This window comes from Aotus nancymaae, unplaced genomic scaffold, assembly GCF_030222135.1.
Source record: "Aotus nancymaae isolate 86718 unplaced genomic scaffold, 86718_ANA_hifiasm-v0.15.2.pri h1tg000057l, whole genome shotgun sequence".
NCBI classification, from domain to species: Eukaryota; Metazoa; Chordata; class Mammalia; order Primates; family Aotidae; genus Aotus; species Aotus nancymaae.
This window is the reverse complement of record NW_026988471.1, coordinates 67,482,097-67,506,101: the sequence shown is the minus strand read 5'-3', so window position 1 is coordinate 67,506,101 and position 24,005 is coordinate 67,482,097. Positions and strand designations below refer to the sequence as shown.

Below are 24,005 nucleotides of genomic sequence, written 5' to 3'. Positions count from 1 at the left end.
TGCAGAGAAATTAAAAGAATGAAAGGGAAAAAGAAATCCAAGGTATATAACAATTCAATATTTACATACCGTATGCCTCCTGTTGGCAAACACACAATGATGCTTAAAACACAGAATCTTCTTTTCCATGATGGCTGACTACAAGCATTTTCAGTAATCTTATCCACTTAGAGGAACCAAACTAGTGTGCAGACAACCACACCTTAAATACTGTATTCAAGAAGGAACTTGGGAGTTCAACAAAAAAGTGAGAGGAAGCTTTGAAATCCAGAAAGAAGGAAAACAGGAAGGCTGTGTGGCTGAGGCCAGCTGGGAAAGGGGAGCGAATTCCCCACATGGGAGAGGGTGAGTGAGTGCCTTTCTGCTGTCCACTTTCCCTCTGGGGAATCATACAATCCAGGCCATGAGAGAGCACCTTGACTTTCCCACATCATGAATCTAACTTGAGGAGTGGCAAGAAGACTATGATAAGGAACTGCTCTAGGAAACGTCCTGTACCCTCTTTGAAACCTAGCTGGCTGCTGTGGGACAACATTCTGGATCAGAGCTCTTAGCAGACTGTGCATGGGGGAACTTGGGTGGTGTTTGCAGGACTGGGACTTGAGTGGGGGATAAACTGCTGCAGCCAGTCCTGAGAAGCAAGTGAGGAGTAGGCTCCAGCCACTGGCATTGGAACTGGGCACACCACCATCCCAGGTCCTAAGCAGGCAGAGAGTTGCTGTGGAGCCTTGGTCTTAAGCTGAGTGGCATCTCCTATGGCCTAGGGCTGAGTTGTGGACTAGGTGCAGCCTACTAGGACTGACTGGGTGGCAAGGTTGGCTTCCACAGCCAGAATGGAGGAGGAAACCCTGCTGGGACTGGGATGTGAGACAAATGCAAGTCTCATTCCCGCGGGCCAAAGTGGTGGCCACTGGGATAGCCCTAACCTATGCTAAGACTTCAGGACAGCAATGGTTGCCCCTCACCAAGCATTTCACAAAAGGCCTAAGGACTTCCTCTACCCCCAGTCAAGGCTGGTGCATACATATGCCATTGGAGAGCCACAGTACAAGCTTGCTTGGTCCAGCTCCACCCAACTTTGCCCCCTACTCCAAGACCGAGTGTGGGATCCAGGCTCCTGGGTATTCCAACTACCACCTGGGTCACCCAAATACCTCTCCTGGGGAACAGAGGTCAGGCATAAATTGCCATGCTACCCCCACAGCTGGTTCTTACCTGTAAGCACCATCTACTAGCCTGGAGGCTGGCCCACACAGCCCATTGCAACAACTGCTGACACAAAAGCATGGTGCTTGAGAACTAGAAGAACATTTCATGACCACTGCTACGGTCACTGCCCCCACCATCCCAGCTGCCCAAAAGGTCAAAAGCTCACTCACTATTACAATCAGCATCCAAAAAAGCCCCCACAGGCCCAAGAATTGGCCTGCCTGGAACTGCCAAACAGGTGCCAGTATATGCTTGCTGCCTGAGGTCACAAGGAGAAACACACTTGGCCCCCCACTGCTACCACTGAAACCTGAAAAAGTAACCAATAACTTCACCCTAACACACTAAGGAATCCACAGATACCACTAAGGCTATTTATGACCAAGGAAATCATACAGAGTCTTCACCACTGCATACACTAAGAAGCAAAGCCAAATGGCCCTACCCAACCAACATCATAGTCATATCTTCAAGAAAAAATGTCCCCCCACCCCGTAATGAATGTAAATTCAAAAATAAGAGGAAGTGACTGTTGCTTCAGATGTGCAGAAATCAATGTAACAATACAGGAAGCATGAAAAAGCAATGTAATAGGACACCCTCAAGGAAGACAATAATTCTCTAGCAATAGCTCCTAACCAAAAAAAAAATCTTCAAAATGCCAGATAAAGAATTCAAAATATCAATTTTTAAGGAAGCCTAATTAGATGCAAGAGAAATCTAAAATCAATATAAAGAAATCAGAAAATCAATTCAGGATATGAATGAGAAATTTACCAAGAAGACAGATATCTTTTTAAAAATCCAAACAGAACTTCTGGGCCAAAAAAAATTTATTGAAGTGATTACAAAATACATTCAAAAGCTTCAGCTTTCCGCCATTAGACCAAGCAAAAGGTCAGAACTTCAGAGCTTGAATACAAGTATTTTGAAATAATCCAACCAGGTAAAAATAAAGAAAAAAGAATAAAAAGGAATGAACAAAGTGTTTGAGTCATTTGGAACTACATAAACCAACTGATTTAACAACTCTAAATATATATGCAATCAACAGTGGAGCACCCAGACTCATAAAACAAATATTACCACACCTAAAACTAAGAAAGAGATGGACAGCAACACAATAATAGTAGGAACACAACACCCCATTCTCAGCATTACCCAGATCATCTAGACAGAAAATCAATTTAAAAATTGGTCTTAAATTAGACTTTACACCAAATGGGATGAACAGACATTTACAGAACATTCTATACAATAATTGCAGAATAATACATTATTCTCAACAACACAAGGAATATTCTCCAAGACAGACCATATGTCAAGCTACAAAACAAGTCTCAACAAATTTTTAAAAACTGAAATCATATCAAGTATTTTCTCAGACTATAATGGAATAAAACTAGAAATCAATACCAAGAGGTACTTCAAAAACGATACAAATACATGGAAACTAAACAGCATGCTACTGAGTGATCATTGGGTCAATGAAGAAATTAAGATGGAAATCTAAAAATTTTTTAAACAAATGAAAATATAAACACGACATACCAAAACCTGTAGGATACAGCAAAAGCAAAGAGGGATGTTAATAGCATTAAATACCGACATCAAAAGGTAGAAAGAGTACAAATTAACAACCTGACTTCACACCTCAAGGAACTAGAAAAGCAAGAACAAACCAAACTCAAAATTAGCAGAAGAAAAGAAATAACAAAGATCAGAGCAGAACTAAATAAAATAGAAAGCAAAGAAACAATACAAGGATTCAACAAAAAGCTGACTTTTCAAAAAGATAAACAAAAGTCTTAAACTTCTAGTTAGACTAGCCAAGAAAAAGAAAAAAAGAGATCCAAATAAATCAAATCAGAAATGAAAAATGAAACATTACAACTGATACCATCGAGATAAAAAGATAGTCAGAGATTATTATTAACAACTAGATGCTCACAAACTAGAAAACCTAGAGTAAATGGATAATTTCCTTGAAACATATACCTCCCAAGATTGAAGCAGGAAGAAATAGAAAGCCTGAAATGACCAACAAAGAGAAGTGAAATTGCATCAGTAATAATAAATCTCCCAAAAAAGAAAAGCCCAGGACCAGATGGATTTACAGTCAAATTCTACCAAACATACAAAGAAGATTTAATACCAATCCTCCTGAAACTGTTCCCAAAAAATGAGAAAGAGAGAATTCTCCCTAACTCATTCTACAGAGTCAGTATCACTCTGATACCAAAACCAGACAAGTACATAACAACAATCAAAAAGAAAGCTATAGACCAATATCCCTGATGAATTTAGACTCAAAAATCCTCAACAAAATACTAACAAACCAAATCCAACAGCACATCAAAAAGATAATACATCATGATCAAATAGGTTTTATGTCAGGAATGTAAGGATGATTCAATATACACAAATCAATGTGTGATACATCACACAAACAGAATTAAGGCAAAAACCACATGATCATCTCAACAGACATAGAAAAAGCATATGATAAAATTCAGCATCTGTTCATAATAAAAACTTTCAACAAACTAGGCATAGGAGAAACGTGCCTCAAAATAATATGGGTCATATGCAACAAATGCACAGTCAACATCATACTGAATGGGAGAAAGTTGATAGTACTCCCTCTATGAACTGGAACAAAACAAGGATGTCAACTTCACCATTCCTACTCAATAGAAGTCATACTCAGAGTAATCAGGCAAGAGAAAGGAACAAATGGCATCCAAACTGGAAAAGAGAAGGTCAAATTATCCCTATTCACTGATGATGTGATCTTATATCTAGAAAAACCTAAGGACTCCACCAAAAAACTCTTAGATTTGATACATGTATTCAGTAAAGTTTCAGGATACAAACTCAACATACAAAAATCAATAGCATTTCTATACACCAGTAACGATCTAGCTGAAAACAAAATCAAGAAGGTATTCTGATTTACAATAGCTATAAAAAGATAAGATACCTAGGAATATATTTAACAAAGGAGATGAAAGATCTCAATAAGGAAAACTACAAAACACTGGCAAAAGAAATTGTAAATGACACAAACAAATACAAAAAATCTCATGTTCATGCATCAAAAAAATCAATAATATTAAAATGATCATGTTGCCCAAAGCAATCTACAGATTCAGTACAATTCCTATTAAAATACCAATGTCAGTCATTTCTTCACAGACCTAGGAAAAGAATCCTAAAATTTATATTTAACCAAAAAGAGCTGAAATAGCCAAAGCAACCCTCAGAAAAAAACAAAAACAACAACAACAACAACAACAAAAAAGAAACAAAACAAGGCTGGAGGCATCATATTACTTGACTTCAAATTATACTACAAGGCTATGATAACCAAAACAGCATGTTACGGTATAAAAACAGACACATAGATCAAGGGAAGAGAATAGAGAACCTAGAAATACAGCCACATATTTACAGCCAATTGATATTTGACAAAGTCTATAAGAACATACCCTGGAGAAAAGACACCCTTTTCAATAAGTGGTGCTGGGGAAATCTGATTGCCAAATGCTGAAGAATGAAACTGGAGCCCTATCTCTCATCATATACAAAAATCAATTCAAGATGATTAAAAACTTAAATTTAAGATCTGAAACTATAAAAATGCTAGAATAAAACGAAGGGAAAACTCTTCTGGACATTGGTCTAGGCAAAGAATTCATGACTAAGGCCTCAAAAGCACAGGCCACAAAAATAAAAATAAACAAATAGGACTTAATTAAGCTAATAAGTTTCTGTACAGCAAAAGAAATGATCAACAGAGTGAACAGACAACCTACTGAATGGGAGAAAATAGTTGCAAACTATGCAGATGATAAAGGATTAATATCCAGAATCTACAAGGAGCTCAAATAATTAAACAACAATAAAAAATCCTCAACATTACTAATCATCAGACAAATGCAAATAAAAACCTTGATGAGATAGCATCTTACACCAGTCTGACTGGCTACTATCAAATAATAAAAAAATAACAGATGTTGGTCAAGATGCAGAGAAAAGGGAACACTTACGCTGTTGGCTGGAATGTAAATTAGTTCAACCTCTATGGAAAACAGTATGGAGGTTTCTCAGAAAACTAAAAATAAAACTATCATTTGATCCAGCAATCCCACTATTGGGTAACTACCCAAAGGAAAGGAAATCATTATGACAAAAAGATACCTTCACTTGTATGTTTCTCATAGGATTATTCAGAATAACAAAGACATGGAATCAATCTAACTGTCCATCAACAGATGACTGGATAAAGAAAATATGGTATATAGACACAATGGAATATCTACTATTCAGCCAAAGACTAGTCAATATGAAATTTCAAAGTAAATATGAAATTTGCAGCAACATCAATGGAACTAGAAGCCATTTTTAAGTGAAACAAGTCAGACACAGAAAGACAGATATCACACATTCTGACTTACAAGTGGAAGCTAAATAATGTGTACACACAGACATAGAGTGTGGAATTATGGAAAACAGAAACTTGGAAGGATGAGGGGATGGAAGGGGGTGTATTATGAGAAATTACCTAATCGGTACAATGTTTGTTATCTGGAAGATGGTACCCTAAAAGCCCTGGCCACTACTACACAATCTATGTATGTAACAAAATTGCACCTGTACTCCAAAATTTATAGAAATTAATAATAATTTCAAAAACATAGGACTTGTTTCAGGACCTTAAATTTGGGTTGGGTAGAGCCGGACAACGTAATGCATTGTTTCCTCGTTCAGCAATGGCCTGAGCAAAACCTCAGATGGCTCATCTCTGGAGGAAGAGGACAAAAGCAGGTCTGGACAGAGTGACAATTTGCAATTTGAACTGCTTGCTCCCCTGGAGATGGGACAGGGACCAGGTTTCAGTGTGGAGATCCAGAGAAGGCATGGATGTCTTACTAAAAGGAGGGAGTAGTTTAGAGAAAATGGGCAGGAGTAAGCTGAGAGTGACTTGTCAGAAGTCACAAGCCCTTAGGAAAGGGTTGTAAGAAATTAGCCCACTGAGAAGAAAAAGACTGAAATACCAATGTGCTGCTTTCTAAGGTGAGAGGAATGCTCAGAGCCAACTACAGGCAGGAGAAGCCCTGAGGAAGAAGTGAGGAGGAAGTTAGGAATGTTGTGAAAACCATGTGGGCCATCTCTCCAGTCAAAGGAGAAAAGGAGCCCAAAAGCGGACTGTGGGCCAAAAGAGGTATCAGCTCTGCAGAATTGTCATCAGATTAACTTCTAAAACTGAAAATTGGGATTCATTCCCTAGGGTGTACCGATGGGCTATAGGTATCTGAAAATATTTTGCTGTTGAAAGCAAAATTGTTTTTGTCTAGGTATTTTTTTCTGGGGAGAGTTTCTATAACTTTCATCAGATTCTCCAAGGGGGTCTTTGCACCAGCAAGAGCTTCACCAAGATTCACCACTGACATACTTGAAGGAAGACAGTATAATTCTAGAGGACACAAACCATTTACTGAATAATCTCTCAGATAATCTGATCATCATCTAACCAAAAAGAGCCTATTGAGGGAGCAGAACATAGTGCAACTATGGGAAAATGAGGTCATTCTTTCACCCATTCTATTAATAAATCTTTGTTGAGTACTGTTTAGATTCTTGGATACAGTACAAGACAAAAAAGAGAAAAACAGTTCCTGCCAAGTAGATTGAAACTTTTGTTCCAGTAAGGGGAGTCTAGTTAGGAACATAACAAATGAATAAAATATTTAGCATGTTAGAAGGGTTCAATGTTAAACTGAATGATACAGGAAGGCTTACTGAAGTGATGTTTGAGCAAAGACCTGAAGATAGCTAAGGGACCAAGCCATGCAGCTACCTGGGGATAGAGGATTCCAGGCAGAGGAAACAGCAAGTGCAAGGGCCTGAAGGCAGGAACGAGGCTAGGATGTTTGAAGAGGCTGATGAAGCTAGTGAAATGAGCATGGGAGAGAGTTCTAGAAAACAAGTTCAGAGGGGAAATGCAGGGGAGGGGGACAGACTGTGTGCTATAAGATTATTATAAGGCTTTTGACTTTTATTCTGAGTGAGGAAGGAAGCTACTGGAGAATGATGAGCTGAGAAGAATATTGGTATGACAGGTTTACCAGGCTCACTCTGGCCGCTCTGTTGAAAACAGACTATGAGATGGCAGGGGTGAATGTGTGGAGATGGATTTGAAGGCTAGTACTGTAATTTGACAAGAAAGGATTCCAATTGCATCAGGGTGGTAGTGAAGGTGGTGGGAAGGGTACAGGCTCTGGGTGGAAAAAACCATAGAAAGATTCACAAAGGGCAAGAAGGAGGTGGCAGCAACATGTCTCAGTGACTTCACAATATTTTGGAGGCAGATTTTGCTGTGGAAAGCAGAAAAGTTCCTCTTCAAAGTTTCCTTGTTTGTTAAATAACAAATCCTTCTTGCTTTTTGCTGATAACTCTTTGTTAAGTCCTATCCTATATAGCTGTTAAACATGCTTACAGGCACGTAGTACATTCTATGTCCTTGTACTTTAAGATTATCTGTGCTGAATGTGCTCACAGGCATGTCCCAGCTCATAGCCTATGCCCTTTCCTTATTTGGACTTCCTTTTTGTTCTCCATTGCTTTTACTTGTTTAGAAAAGTTTTAAGTTGTTAGCCATTTGGGTTTTAGTTTAGATTGTGAGGTCTGGCTCCAGCCAACAGAGATCAGATATGGCAGTAAGGACAATCCCCAAACATGTAAGGATAAATATGTCTGCTTTTCCTTTGTTTGTAGTACTCTCGTGGCAAGATGGCTGGTGAGGGTACCCTTCCTGCAGAAAGTAAAAATTGCTTTGCTGAGTGATCCTTTGTTTCAGTGCTAATTTTTCTTTGTGGCACTGAGCATCTGTTTCCAACACTTGCCCATCTAGTCAACTCATTTTAGAAGTGCTTTCCAAGTGGTAATGTGCTGTGGTAAAGCCCTGGCCTTGCCCCTCACCTGCTGGGCCCATGGGACAGGTCATTTGTCCCTTTAAGACCAACATTCCCTAACTTACAAATAGTAAGAACAAATTTCTGATTAGCCCAAGTGGCCTAAAATGAGACTATACTGTCTTAAAAGTTCCCTCACATTCTGGAATCTATGATTTTGGTTAGTAACTTTAAAAATAGCTGTGCACAGTGGCTCATGCCTGTAATCCCAGCACTTTGGGAGGCTGAGGCGGGTGGATCAGCTGAAGTCAGGAGTTCAAGACCAGCCTGGCCAACAAGGTGAAACCCTGTCTTTATTAAAAATTAGCTGGGTGTGGTGGCACACGCCTGTAATCCCAGCTACTCGGGAGGCTAAGGAAGGAGAATCGCCTGAACCCAGGGAGCCGAGGTTGCAGTGAGCCAAGATCGCACCACCGCACTCCAGTGTGGGAGACAGAGCGAGACCCCATCCCCCAAAAGAAAAAAAAATTCTGAGATGCCGTATCAGAGGCAACATTTTTTTGGATAAGTAAGTGGTGTTGCACTCTGATTTTCCCTCCCCTGGACTTTCCACCGCCTACAGGACTTATGCTTGACTTGCTTCTCAGGGTGGTGGTCTTGGGGAGTGGTGAGGGTAAAATCCCCATGTGTATCATGACAGAGTACAACAGTTCACTATGGCAAGGCTCAGCCAAGCATCACAGTAGCCACAGAACCTAGTGAAAGTACACGGATAGCATTTTGACTCAGAGCAGGTGCATGATTAGGCAACATCCACTACCCTTGTCTATGCAGATAACTTAAAGCACTGAACTGGAGGGAAAAAAAGGGTGGCTCACAATCTCACAGTCCAGCACAATAAGGAAGGTCACAGCTAAGATGTTCCGGCATGTTGCCCAATTATGTACCTGCTGGTCATTTGCTCCCAGAGAAAAAGACAGGGTAAAATCAATGCTGATGTCCCCTTTCTTGGTCCCAGACTCTTATAAGACCTCTTGGCAGTTCCTGCTCTTGGTTTCTTTGAGAAGCTAATGTATCTAACCAGCAAATTTCTCTTGATTGCTTGACATTATTGGATATGATTTCTATTTGTAACCAAATAAACTCTGAAATGTATCAATTAAGATTCCATAGCAACTTGGGGGAAATGCTTAAGCCACAAAAATTTTTTTAAAGTGTGTAGATGTAAACAGCAGATGAAAGAAAAACATAAAAGTGCCTCTGGTGGAGTATTTTTTCTTTACTTTTCATAAAATTTCAAGGTATTCTTGAAATTTCTGAAAGAAGCTGTTGGGCAGTCAATAAATATTTAACATTCAAACTATGAAAGCCTCCCTAAATGATATCCAAAATAATGTGTCACGCAGTCAATACATAATTATATATTTAGGGTTATCTGGAGTTGACCCAAGTAGGCATGCTCCTAAAAAGTTGAAGGAAAATGTTAGCTTGAGAACTCATATGTGTCAGTTCTTTCATACTTTTATAAAAGGAGATAAACATACTAGATTCATGTGTTTCTTAATTTCAGATGGTTTTTGCATCCGTTTTCTTTAGTCGGGACCCTCCTCAAATGTAGAAACATCACCAGGATTCCCAGAGAGCTCAAATTCTTAAGCTGTGAAACCCAGAAAAGTGTTGAATGCTTGCAGGTGTACAGAAATCAGCATTTCAGTGTATACCTGCAAGATTCCAGACACAATTCCTGAACCCTCCCCAGTCTGACCATCCTTCTTTTGGACAGCAGCTTTATTTTCCTGTGCTGACTTATGCAGCCTACCTCATGCTTTCAACATAGCCCTTGCCATCAGTTCCCAGAACCAGGCAGACTCACAGTGCTGCATGAGCCAGTGCTGCTGGGGACCCAGGGTCAGCTCATCCAACCCATTCATTTTACAGATGAGAGTACTTTGGCCCAGAGAGGAGAAAAAACTGCTCCTAGAGATCAAGCACATTTACTCAGTGCAAAGGACTTACTTTCCCTCCAGTTAATTTGGAGATGGCTCTTTGAGATGACCTGGGTGGGGCAGGGGGTGGGAAGCTAGAAGCTCTCAGTCCACTTTTTCTCCACATTTGACAGAGGACTTGGCCATAGCCATGCAGAGAACTGTTTTCTGGTTGTCTCTCTTGAGCACTGCTCAAGGAGCTGTCACATCCGGAGCTACTTCCTACTCCCTGAGATGTTGTAGGTGCCTGCCCACAAAAGCCTGCAGGGGTCCTTACCTCCAGAGGGTGCGCCAGCAACTCTCCTGAGGAATTTAACCCACTCCTCCATCTCCGCCTGGGAGCTGGCCATGAGGACATAGGAGTCCTGTCCCATGCGATTCTGGTCCCATGAGGCTGGAGGAAGAAGTAGCACTTGTGAAGGTCTTAGAGTGGTAAGGGCATGAAAGCAAGGGGAAAGGAACCAGACCTGAATTGATTTCTTGGTTCAGTGAAGCACTACCAGGCAAACAACACAATGCATTGTCTAATTATCCTCAGTAGAACTGGATATTTGGGCGCTTCTACCGTTTTTGCTGAAGCTCTAACTCTACAGACAAATCATTGAACATAACGGTTTGCAATTGGGATGGCTTGGGCTGCGAGCTGCTTTCATTAAGAGGACAGAAGTCATTTCTTACCAAAAGGAAAAGGAGGTTCGTGGTGCAGTTTCAGCACAGATGAGACAGGGTCAGTCCATAAAAGTTAGAATACTTTAGATCATCATGCCAATCATTGCTACTTTCCTAAGCTAGCCCTGAGCTCAGTTGTGGGGGTAGCGAAGGGGATGAAAACCTCAGGTGGGAGTGACAGTGAGCACATGTGTGCTTTTTTCACAAAATTGGTGCTTGATGATCATATTTCTGCTCTCCTGACCACATAAGACCTTGCAAATGAAGGTTCTCAATACTCAGGTAATGGATACATGAAACTTGTTAGAACTTTCTTTACCATTTTCACTTCAAACCTAAGATTACAGATAGGTGAACTGTTTCCTTGGTTGGTGCTCTCAAATGTACAAAAAAGGTAGGAGAAATTGAAGGGGACAGGAAGCAGGGAGGAGACTAAAAGAAAGAATGTGGGAAAGTGAAAAATAGGGAGAAAGAAGCAAGAGAGGGGAAAGGAGAGTATCAAACACAGGTCTTAGACCATGCAGTTAGTTAGTATCAGATCTGAGACTTGAACTCTAACTTCATCCATGGACCTCCTTGCAAATGGAAATCCTCGAAGTTGGGATTTTCTTTAGTTGATCAAAATAAAAAGATATTAAAGGGGACAAGAAAATAATAGTTATCCGTTTCCATTATGGGATACTATTAAATTTCAAAGTGTCTTTGTAAGCATCAATCCATTCTTCTCACAATGGCAGGTCATCTCCCTCAGAGAGCTTGCTCTAGCTGAGCAGTTGTGCCTAAACCTGTATTTTCCTGCAGGGTAGCAAAAGACTTTTAAATCCCCTTTGGTTCTGGTCTCTTGAACCTATCTTAATATCACCAAGCCTCACCTCCTTTCACCCTTTGGGATGACCTGATTCTGAATCCATCTTGTCATTGGGTCATCAGCTTTTCTGACCAGAAGGATCAGTTCATTAAGGCCCTGGCCATCAGGAGTATCCTGAGACCCATATGTTTTCAGAAGTAAAATGATAAGTAAAAAATACTCAGGGAAGGATGAAAAGACCCTATAGGAATTACAATATCCCTTTGAAATAGAATAAGGAGTTAGTATTACTTCCATTTTATAGATAATAGAACTGAATCCCAAAGATGCAAATGCACCAATCCATCAGTATCCAGTGAGTTGCTGCCAAACGCAGGGCAAGACCCTCGGTCTCCTTACTCCCATGAAAGATTCCACTGGCCTATACCACTTCTAAATTTGATCTTGTACAAAATTTATCTGGTGTCCTTCCCCTTCCCCCTCTACCATGCCTCAACTCCAGTCTACTATGTTGTTAAAACATGCCTTCTCAGTTTACCCTGATTCCTGGGTGGTCCTTTTGTTCTATCATGAGCAACCCCACTGGGAAACACCCAGGTCTCAAGATGTTTCTGAATGAGGAGGACTTCCATGAACTAACTCTTCTGGTTGGGAGAGCTGATGGCCTGATGACAGGATGATTGAGAAACAGGTTGTCCCAATGGGTGAAATAAGGTGAAGCTTGATGACATTAAGATAGGTCCAAGAGACCAGAACTAAAGGAGACTTAAAAGTCTTCTGTTGTCCTACAAAAAAAAGTAAATATTTGGGCATAATTGGGGTGTAGGACAGACTTTCATTAAGAGAAAGTGCCTGACATGAATGCAAAACTCATGAAAAGCAACACTGACCTCAGGCACATCATTTCTCTGACTTAAACATAGGCTGTTCAACATGTGTTACCCACTGGGCTGTTTCTCTTGTTGAAAATGGACCTCTCTTCTTTTCTTAATCTGTCTAGGGAACTCCTATCCATTCTTTAAAACCCAACTCAAATGTTATCTTTTCTAGGGACCTTTTATTTCCCCTACTCCAAATTGAGTGAGGAGTCCTTATTCTATAATCCCTTAATATCCTGTCCTTACCTCTATCACTGCAGTAGCTAAATTATCTTGAGCAACAGTTTTCTTACCAGTACAATGGAGATGTTACTTAATATTTCCAAAACTAATGCCCTCATCCCCAACTGCAGAAAAACTTGCTACATGCACAAATCTCAGCAAAGCTCAGCAAATCCATGTTTTCCATTGTTTAGGCCAAAACCTTGGAGTCAACGTTGATTTCTCTTTCCCACATCCAATTCATTAGCAAATGAAGCCCTCCCTACCTTCAAAACGTAATCAGAAATTGCTTACTTCTCAGACCCGTTATCATTGCTATCTCTGACTTGGATTCTTGCAAAAGCCTCCTCACTGGTCTCCTTGCTCTGGCCTTGCCCCTGCTACTTACTTTTATTTTCAATTCAAAAGAATTTTAAAACATGAGTCATGTCACGTCACACCTCTGCTCAAAACTTGCCAGTGGCTTCCCATCGTTCTAGCAGAAAAGCTAAAATTCTCACATTGCCTGCAAGTGCTTATGAAATCTGTGCCTACCCCTGAGTAAATGTCCTGTTCTTGTCTCTTGCCATCATTTCACTCTAATCACACTGTCCTCCTTGACCTTCCTTGAACATATGAAATATGCTTGGAGACTTTGCACTGGTCATTTCCACTTCCTGGAATGCTCTTTCTCCAGCTGTGCTCTTAGCTGACTCCCTCACTGCCTTCAGATCTGTGCCCAAAAATCACCTTCTCAATGACACAAACTCTGCTGGCTCTGTTCACAATAACCAATCAACCACCTCAGCCAGCACCTTCTCTCTCTTTGGTTCAATTTTCTCCATAATTGTTATCCTATCAAAAAACTATATAATTTGCCCATGTATTTGGTTTGCTGCTAGTCTCTTCCCACTAGACTGCAAGGTGCACTCAGGCTGCTTTGTTCTTTGCTACATTCCCAGTCCTACAATAGGACTTGGCTCATAGGAGGTGCTCAGTGAATTTGTTGTATAAATGAGTGACAGATCATAAAGTGGTATGAGAACTAAATAAGATAACATACACAACAGAAGGAACAACCCCTTATCTCTGGTGATTTCCTGGGAATCAGGGAGGAGAATAGTTACTCTATGAGAGGTCAGTAGGGAGAGGGAAGCCTACCCTAAATTGTCACCAGCCCCCAATTTAAAAAAAATCTAGTGTGACTACAATTGAAGGTTTCCGAGTAGCCTTTGTTCAGCTAAAACTGGTGATCACAGAGAGAGGATCCTATCTAGGAAGCCCATTTCTTATACCAACATTAGCTCCTGAGAATCATCTTGCAAAAGAGGATGATAAAAAGAGGAAGTAAAAATTCCCTGTTATAACATGAAGGATGTCTCACTTTAGGGTTGGGTGGAACCTTGGAAGATGATGGTATCTTTAGGAAAATTCTTACTATTACTTTAGAATTATTTGTCTTTATAAGATGCATTTGTGTGGGGGTGGGGTGAGGGAGATACAGGAGAGAGAGAATTTGTTTGAGAATTCCTCTAGCAGCCCAGGAGACTGCTGCAAACATGAGTGATAATAACAGAACAAACTTTCCTCCTGCACTGGTATAGCAATGTTGAAGAGTATGTATTTTTGGTGCAAAACCCACAGTGAATTTTCAGCTGGATCTCTCAGTAGGGTTTCTTTAGGTTGAAAATCCAGACTTTAGGATACACATGTTACCATGGATGGCTGTGTCCCATGAATTGCACTGGAAGAGGAATCCTAAGAATAAAATAACCATTGTGGAAAGGGAGAGAGATTTTCCTAGCTAGGAGAGACTGAAGAAACAGACTTTCCTGATTTTCCTCTGAAGAGAAAGAGAGGAAGATAGACTTTCAGATAAAAAAGCAAGGGAGGCTGGGCACTGTGGCTCACACCTGTAATCCCAGCACTTCAGGAGGCTGAGACAGGTGGTTCACCTGAGGTCAGAAGTTCGAGAACAGCTGGGCCAACATGTGAAACCCCATCTCTACTAAAAATACAAAAATTAGCTGGGCATGGTGGCACACACCTGTAGTCCCGGCTCCTCAGGATGCTGAGGCACGAGAATTGCTTGAACTGGGGAGACAGAGACTGCAGTAAACCCAGATCGAACAATTGCACTCCAGCCTGGGTGACAGAGCCAGACTCCATCTCAAAAAAAAAAAATTAAAATTAAAATTAAAAAAAGCAAACAAGAGAGTGCCCTGAGGGAACCATCAAGGAACTTAAAAAATTTTTTAATTTGTATTCTATAAATAGTCATAGCCAAGTTTGGGATTTTTCAACATTATAACTATCTCTAGATTATTCCCAAATATCAAACACTGATATGATATGCACTGTACCAAATGTTTCATATCAATTTCTTTATTTAATCCTCACTATCATCACTATTATCCCCATTTTATAGACAAAAAATCAGAGGCAGGGAGAAATTAAGTAACCTCTTACACAAATAGTAAGTGCCAGGATCAGAGCAGGCTGGCTCCAGACTGGACACTGCTAACCTCTATGCTGTGCTGCCTTCTCCATCAATCTTCTTACGCACACAGTCACCTTGTGTTAGTGGGAAGGAGCGAGTGAAGAAAAAGGGCACTCAGGGGTCATGTGGCCTCCTCTGCTGTGGTCAATACAGTAATAGCAGCAAGGTGACACAGACAGATTAGTCACTAGTTCTGGAGCCCCTGGCAGGGCTAGGCTAGGACAGGAGCAAGAGACAAGGAGAAGGGTAGAAGCATCTCGGTGTGGCAGATCCAGGAGCATGACCCAAACTCCCCTTGTTCCAAATGCATTCGAGGAAGGAAACTCTTGATTTGAAAGAACACCCTCCAATGTGCCAGTCATGTATGCAATAGGTGGCATGAAGCACCTGACGTGTGCTGAGTACTCAGGAAGTTGGAGCTGTCATTTCTCATTAGGTCCATGGAACCACCTGAGGCTGCTGACTTTTTACAATTTTTGACCCATAGAATGGCAATTTCACATGGTCCCATTTATATTTTAACTGAAATCTAATGACCTACTCACCATCTAGACTGAGTTCATTTTAGTGAGTAGAGAGAGTGTACTTTTCAAGTGAGTGGCTCAGTTCCTGGTACAGTACCCGGCTCCTAGCACACAGCGTTGAACAAAATGCTCACCTACTTATTTCATGGACATCATTCAAGCACTTTATACTAGTTAATAAATGAGGATAGCTTCATTAACTGTATACAGAACCACTGTATGCTCTTAATAGTCTGGTTGGTTAGTTGGTTGAATGACTCCCCTAATAAAGCTTTGACTTCTAGGATCCAGAAGTAAAATTTTACTTCTGTAAAGAATTTTACTTCTGTAAGACTTTTACTTCTGTACTGTTCCTGTGTCCTACCTGTTGTGGCCTACCTGGAATGATTTCAAAGACAAACTTCCCAGCTTCTTCTGGGTTTGTGGCGACCTCCTTGATTGTACTTCCTGGTAGGTATACACAGCCCTGAAAGATGAAAAGTCAGGCTTTAAGGATAAGCAGCAATTTAACATCAATGAACTAAAATTGAGTTGGAGAACAGATAGGATAATGATGGGATGGGGAGGAGAGCAGGAGGAGAGGGACATGGGAAGCTAGCATGTCAGTTTTAATGGGGCCCCTTTGGCTACTCAGGCATTGGACAATTTAAAGGGCAACTATTCGAGAGCAAACCAGGTTCCCAGAGAGAAAAGACAGGGTTCTGATATAAGAATGAGCTAAGAGGGTGCCATCACCAATACTTGCCTCTTCCCACTTTTCCAAGGACCCAAATTCATGGCCAAATGAGACATTTGGTCTTTGTGAAGGCAATGCTGAGGCTGGGGAGACCATACTATCTGCCAGCCTGCCAGAGGGGTTCGGTGAGGACTGAACCACTCAGGTCACCATTTGAGGGGATGGTGTATTGAGTAGCAGGTGCCCGTACCTTTGCTAACCACCTTGAATGTATGATTCATTTAGTCCTTCCAGCAGTCCTCCAAGCAAAGTATCACGCACACTTTACAGGTGAGGAAAAGAGATCAGAAAGCTTCTGTAATCTACCCAAAGTCATAGAGCTAGTGAGTGCCAGAATGGTAGTTCATCTCAGAAGTCAGTCCAAAGCTAGTGCTACTCACCATCACAGCTAAGGTGGTGGGAAACGGTCAGATGACCCTAACTCCAAGCCCAGATCCATGGAGGGAGACTGAGGGTTTAGTAGGATTTGTTATCCCTTACACACAGATATGTTATCAGAAAAATAAGCTACTTCTATCATGTGTGTGCATGGTGCTTGATCACTTACAGTGCATTTCACTTGGGATAATTCTTTTTTTTTTTTTGAAACGGAGTCTTGCTGTGTTGCCCAGGCTGGAGTACAGTGGTGTGATCTTGGCTCACTGCAACCTCTGCCTCCCAGGTTCAAGCAACTCTCCAGTCTCAGGCTCTGAATAGCTAGGACTACAGGCTTGCACCACCACGCCTGGCTGATTTTTGTATTTTTAGTAGAGACAGGGTTTCACCATATTGGTCAGGCTGGTCCTGAACTCCTGGCCTCAGGTGATCCACCCACCTCAGCCTCCCAAAGTGCCGGATTACAGCTATGAGCCACAGCGCCTGGCCCACTGGAGATAATTCATTAGACCCCTACAACAGCTCCATATCTAGAGCACAGCAAGATTTATCACTGCTACTTTGCAGACGAGGAAATTGACACTTGGAATGTCTAAACGACTGCACAAAGTGACATCGTTAATTTGCACTGGAGCTAGTTATTTATAATTTACACCTCGCTGGCTGTTGAAGGTAGCAGGTCTGATTCTGAGTTGAATAAACACGTGTTTTTATTTCAAAACAAAGTGTGGATGGAGATGACTGTTGGCAGAGAACACTATAAAGGCAAAAACGTCTTAAGGAAATCTCAGAAGTAAGATCTAGTCAGGAGCCTAAGAACATAAATGTTTCCTGAGGGTCTAGAAATAAAAATGCCTAAGACTGAGGGAGAACAAGACAAGAAGAGGAGGAGGAGGAGGTGAAGGAACAGAAAGGGCAGGAGAAGGAAGAGGAGAAAGAACAAATGGAGGAAGAGAATGAGAATGAAAGGCAAGGAAAGGGAGAAAAGGGAAGGGGAAGGAGGAGAAGAAAATCCGTCTAAAAAATGGAATTCTGCAATTCCTCTGCATTCCTCTAATTTTATTATTTAAAAATAACCTCCACCTACACAGTCCTCACCATCTTCAATAAATCACATCAATGCCTTCAGAAAAAATGACCCCAAGGTTGTACTGCTGAGCTACTTTGGATGAGTTATGGCACCAGAATAAAAGGCCAAGTTTCTTTTAGACAGGGCGGAGCACTGTCTGGTAAAAGAAGGAAAGGGCAATCACAGAGGTGTCTGCCTCCTCTAAGTACCTCTCTAAACTGTCATTTGATACCCAAAATCATTTCCTCAGAAATTGTAGCAATAAAATACTAAAAATATATATGCCATTTATTGAGCAGTTCTTAGGTGTCCAACTCTATGCTAATTGCCCTGAATATATCAGCACATCTAATCTTCATAAGAAGTCTAGGAGGGAAGGATCGTTATTGTCTCCCATTGGAGAAATGAAGAAGTAAATCTCAAAGAAGTTAATTAGCTGACCCAGGATCACAAAAGCTAGATAATAAGAAATCTATGATTCCAGCCTCGGTCAGTCTGATTCCAGAATTACAAATAAGACTTTACTTACAAGTCCCACTTGCTGAAAGAAATTAACAATCAGAGTTAAACATGTTCACACCAAGGCACAAATGACTAATTGCAGGCCCTTTCCTTTTACTCAGCATGAGAGCCTTGAACTTCATAAATGGCAAGAGGAAGGTAGATGAGAGGAAGAGACACCAGTAGGGGTGAGGGTGGGGACACTGATGGGGAAGGAAGAATTGTTCCAGGAAGGGAAGGGCCCAAGTTACCCAGAGCCACTTTCATCTACTTAGCAAGTTGACTAGGGTGGACTCTGTTTAAAGATGGAAGGATGGAAATATTTATGCAGGAGGCCATAAGTCTTTCAGCAGTAAAGCAGTGGAGACAGCTGTGACAGTGAGGTACAAGAATATCTAGAATTCTCTAGCTATAACTTTTAAATCCACTTATAAGTTCATTTAGAACTAAATTTCAGCCCAATTCCTTGTTAAAGCATTTCTAAAAATGCTTATATTGGCTCATGAGAACTTAACTATTGCATTTTAAGCCAGTTAAACACAGCTATTACTAAAACTTAAATTCTATAAGCTTACAATGAAGTATTTTCTATTAAAAAGGTAAGGATACTCAAAATTGACAACTTTCTGTTTCTTTGCTATATTTTGCTATCACTTCTTCTGTTGTGATTACTTCCTCTATTCTCTCTGTGTGGTGGAAATCCTATATGATGTGGTGCTATTGCATGTCTCTTCTCAACTCTGAGTTCAGTGTTCAAACTATCATGTTGGTATCATGTTGCATCAGTCATAACCAGAGTATCTGCAGCACAGAAATTAGCAAATGCTGCACTTCAATCAGCTCTCCCATCAGAGGGCTGATTGTTAACTATTTACCAGCACATTGCTGGTAGACAATCACTTGTGGCAAAGTCTCAGAAAACAGATGAGAAAAAGGGACGATGGGTCAACCTTACTACTTAGGATTGTCTGAGACCATCATTGTAACAGAAACTTGAGGGCAATAAGCTGAAATTCTGTTTGAAACAACTTCCCTGACAAAGAACTTTTTAGAATGGTTTATATAGAGCTAGTTCACTGACTTACACAGCCTTATCATGTTGAAACTGGACAGGATCTTTCTGAGAACTCAGAGAAAAAATGCATAGACGTCTTCTCTAGGACCACAAGATTCCCCAAAACACATATAGAAAAGTCTATCATACACGGTTCCATAATTTATTTACATTCTCCTTTGTCAGATGCTAGGTTCAATGTTTCTCATTATAAGTAGAAGTGAGGCTTCTACTCTCACGCCTGTAATCCCAACACTTTCGGAGGCCGAGGTGGGCCGATTGCCTGAACTCAGGAGTTTGAGACCAGTCTGGGCAATATGGGGAAAGCCCATCTCTACTAAAAATACAAAAAATTAGCAAGACGTGGCAGCATGCACCTGTAGTCCCAGCTACTTGGGAGGCTGTGGTAGAAGAATTGCTTGAACTCAGGAGGCGAAGATTGCAGTGAGCCAAGATCGTGCCACTGCACTCCAGCCTGGTTGATATAGCGAGACTCTGTCTCCATAAATTTTTTTTTTTTTTTTTGAGACGGAGTTTCGCTCTTGATACCCAGGCTGGAGCGCAATGGCGCGATCTCGGCTCACCGCAATCTCCGCCTCCTGGGTTCAGGCAATTCTCCTGCCTCAGCCTCCTGAGTAGCTGGGATTACAGGCACGCGCCACCGTGCCCAGCTAATTTTTTGTATTAGTAGAGACGGGGTTTCACCATGTTGACCAGGATGAAAAAAATTTTTTTAAAAGCATTGAATATTCTTATTATTTCTTTTGGAACTTTGTAGACCCAGAATCACTGTGTCTAAGGGTATGACAATTTTTTCATTTTTAGTAAATCTAGCCAAATGACTTTCTAGAAAGGTTGTACCAATGGACACACACATCATCACTGTATATGAGGGCTCTTACACCTGATTGCTCCAAGATTATTGTGTGTTTAGTATCTTGGGGGATACATCAAATGATTGTGTGCATTCCTTTTAAATTTACAACTATTATCCTCTAATTATAAAAATATTGTAAAAGAAACATTAAAACTTGTATGTGTAACCCCAGTATTCAGAGATAACCATAGTTAATACTTCTGTATATGTCTTTCTAGGCCTTTTTCCATAAATACAAATTCATGATTTTTTTCAAGAATGGGATTAGTATATACATCATAAACTGCTTTTTAAAGACAATAATACTATGGACATCTTTCCTTTTCAAAAAGTATTAATTAGGAGCATCAATGTCTGAATTGTATTCTATTGTATAGACATAAATGTAGCCTAATATAAGTTAGCCCCTACCAGTGGTCATTGTCTTTACATCACTAATATAAACAAAGCTGTGGGGAATCTACTTAATTGTTATTTGTGGTAATAGTATGAACATCAGCCCAAATTCCCAACAGTGGAAAATTAATTATATAAATTATAGAACATTCTTGATTGTTTTGACATAATTAAAAATTACAATGTAGAATCATATTTAATGTTAGGAGGCAAAATTCATGACATATTGTTAATTTTTCATTAAATAATATTTATTATACTTATTTTGCATTTATAATAGATGAGTTCCTAAACACATATGTATAGGGAAGGCTGAACGTGGAGGGGATATAGATGCCTACTTCTTACTGATGGGATTGTGAATAATTTTTATTTTCTACTTTGTGCTTTTCTGCATCTTCCAAATTTCCTACCATGCAAAAGCTTTTGTAATCAAAATGTACACGTCAACATGCAGTAAAATACACTATTCTTTCTAAGGAATTATTATTTTATTCCTAAAAGTTTTATTTTTCTCTTTTTCATAACTGAAATAAGTGTTGGATTTTATCAACATGTTTTTCAGCCATCTATTGAAGGGTTGTGTGGTTTTGCTTACTTGACCTATTGATTTGAAATCAATAGATTTCCCCAAAATAAATTACCCTGTCATCCTAGAAGTGCTACCTAATTATCTCAGGCTAATTTAGTCCTGAGAAGGCTTTGGGTTTCTTCCTCCCAGAAGTAAAGAGGAGAAGCAAGAACCTTTAGGTATTTATTTTACTCTTTGACATTAGTTTATATTTTTACAAAACAGTTTTTTATACCTGCTTCATATCATTTGATCCTGTGACAAATGAGGGCCAGGAAGTATTGTCTGATTTTATAAAAGAATAAACAGGAGCCCAGAAAAATTAAATTACAGGACCAAACAGTGGTGGAACCAGGGAAAGAACACATGATCTGATATAAAGTACCTCTCAACCTCTATACTTCACGGAAACACACTCAGCTTCCCCTTTCATTGATTTGGGGTGGCCAAATAAAGCCTTATTGCCATCTCCCTTACACTCTACAGATAGGAAGACTTCCTCTATTGTCTCAACACGTCAACCACCATCTTAGCCTGGATTGCTTGGCTTTGATAAGGTCTGGGGTGTTTATAAAGAGAAGGAAGTCTGGTTACCATGCACAGAACACTAGGCAAGAGTCCAGTCTGTGGTGGGGTCCCTGTGATCCCTCCCTGGCCTCTGCAGTGACAAACACTCAGAGTTCAGAGCTCCTAAGTTGAGGAACTGGTTAACTAAGACCTGCTGATATGTAATGGATCCTCAAGACTGCCCTTAAAGAAAACTGTCCTCTTCCAAAGTGACCTTTTCATTTTGGTCCCATACACCCCCAATATCTACACACTTCTTGTCCTCACCTTTCTTGAGATTTTGTTCTGGCTACAGAAGATTCTAGAGTCTGTCTTCCTGAATAAGCTCCTTCTGGCCAAGCCCACCCTTCCATCTCCACAGGCATGAGTTCTAGGTGGGTGACCAGCTGTGCTGGATGCCCTGAGACATCCAGTTTGCACCTGAGGTCCTGGGGTAACTGTTCAGCGTATCCTCTTTGATTCTCACACACCACAATGGCCAAAACAGCAATGAGGTTGGGTGGGTGAAGAGACCTAGGCCCAAGATTTAGGGTGAAAGCCCATTCTCACAGGCTTAGCCACCACATCAGGAAATCTCGTTTGGTCTACTTTCAAAGTATATCCAGAAGCTGACCATTTTCCTCCAGCCCACAACTCCCACTGAGATCCTAAACATCATAACCCCTTACCTAGATTACTTGTGTCTTCCCCCACCAATCTATTTTTCAGCACAGGAGCCAGAGCTGTCTTTTCACAGTATAAACAAAAGACTGTCAGTCTCTGCACAGAGCCCTGTAATGCCTCCCTGTGGCCCTCAGTGTGAATGCTCAGGTCCTTACAGCAGCCTGTAGTGCCCCAGCAGTCTGCACCCTGACCCCTGACTGCCCTCTGGCTTCTCAGACCTCATTCCCTCTGATTTCTACCCTCTAGTTCTGCTCCCACCACAGTGCCCTCCTCGTTATTACCCTCCCAGTCCAGACGTGCTCCCTTAGGAGCCTTAGCACCGGCTGTTCTCTCTGCCTGGAACACTCTTCCCCAGAGATCTACCCAGCTTGTTTCCTCCCCTCTTCAGTCTTGGCCCCAGTGTCACCCTCTTCCTGAGTTCACTTGACCATCCTTTTTAAAATTGCATCTTCCCTTAACTCTTGATACCTGTTAGCTCATCCTATTTTTTTTCTCATAGAACTAATCTTTTTCCTAGCAAACTACATACTTTTCTTATTTGTTATGTTTATGTGTCTTTTCCTCCATATTCCAAGCTCCATATGGTAGAGAATTTTATCTGTTTTGCTAATAGTTTATTTCAAGTACCTAGAACAGTGTTTGGCATATAATAAATGCTCAATAAATACTTATTGAACAAACAAATCAATGCGCCCCAGAATCGGTTTTCCTGAACCCCAGTCCACTCTCTCTGAGCCCTTAGCTGAGTGTCACCACCATCACCGCACTTTGCCAGTCTTGACTTAGAGCCCTGAGTAGGAAATGCCACAGTGACCATCCTGGCGCTTCCTGAAGGGCCACTCTGTCATCTTTGCAACTCAGTTTATGTATCTAGGAAATGGTGTAAAGGAAAAAGCAATCTCCTCTCCAATGGGTGTGTCTAGTCCTAATGAAAAGGCCCCTGTGAGTTTAAGTGCAATCCCAGCGGGCTCCAGGCCCGCCTCCTCCGCGCCTTAGGAACGGGACAAACGGCCTGGCTGATACCTGGGGCTTCGTGTCCTCTTCGTCCTTGTAGTAGTAGAGCTGCTGCGCCCTCAGCACAAAGTACCTCTGCTGCCAGTTCTTCACGATGGACCTCTGCTTCTTCAGCCAGCCCATCTTGATGGGCCTCTCCAGCGGGTTGGGGGTGGACGATGGATGGAAGGCCGCCATCTGCTCGCCGGTCATCACGCTCCTTGACCGAGCTATAGAGAGGAACAGACAGGCGGACTGACTGAGGGACATGTGGCAGTGAGCAAAGAGGCGGAGAGGAACCCCAGAGAGGGCTGAGAAGCGGGGGGGGGGGGGGACCACAGCCAGGTCCAGTTCAGGGGTCCAGATCTGAATCACAGAAAATCCCCCCTGAGCCAGAGAAGCAGCCGAGGGCCCAGCTCCCGGTCAGGGCCAGGCCGGGAACAAAACCCTGGTGGCCTGTGGCTCGCTGCACAGGCAGTCCGGCAGCGCCGCGGGCCCCGTCATTCTGCAAA

The 24,005-nt window shown here is 41.3% G+C and overlaps 1 protein-coding gene across 3 annotated transcripts in view; it reads right to left on the bottom strand.

The window, feature by feature from the left end:
* The window catches only part of ARHGAP25 (Rho GTPase activating protein 25), an 85,033-nt gene that overhangs the window by 27,499 nt on the left and 33,529 nt on the right, over positions 1–24,005 (bottom strand). For 2 of the 3 annotated variants that reach the window (XM_012475600.2, XM_012475601.2), the window contains exons 2-4: positions 23,524–23,723; positions 16,070–16,157; positions 10,389–10,505 (exon numbers count right to left, since the gene is read on the bottom strand). In XM_012475600.2, coding sequence (XP_012331023.1) covers positions 10,389–10,505; positions 16,070–16,157; positions 23,524–23,723 — 405 coding nt within the window. The remainder of the gene's footprint in view (positions 1–10,388; positions 10,506–16,069; positions 16,158–23,523; positions 23,724–24,005) is intronic. The other variant, XM_012475602.2, reaches the window with a different exon arrangement.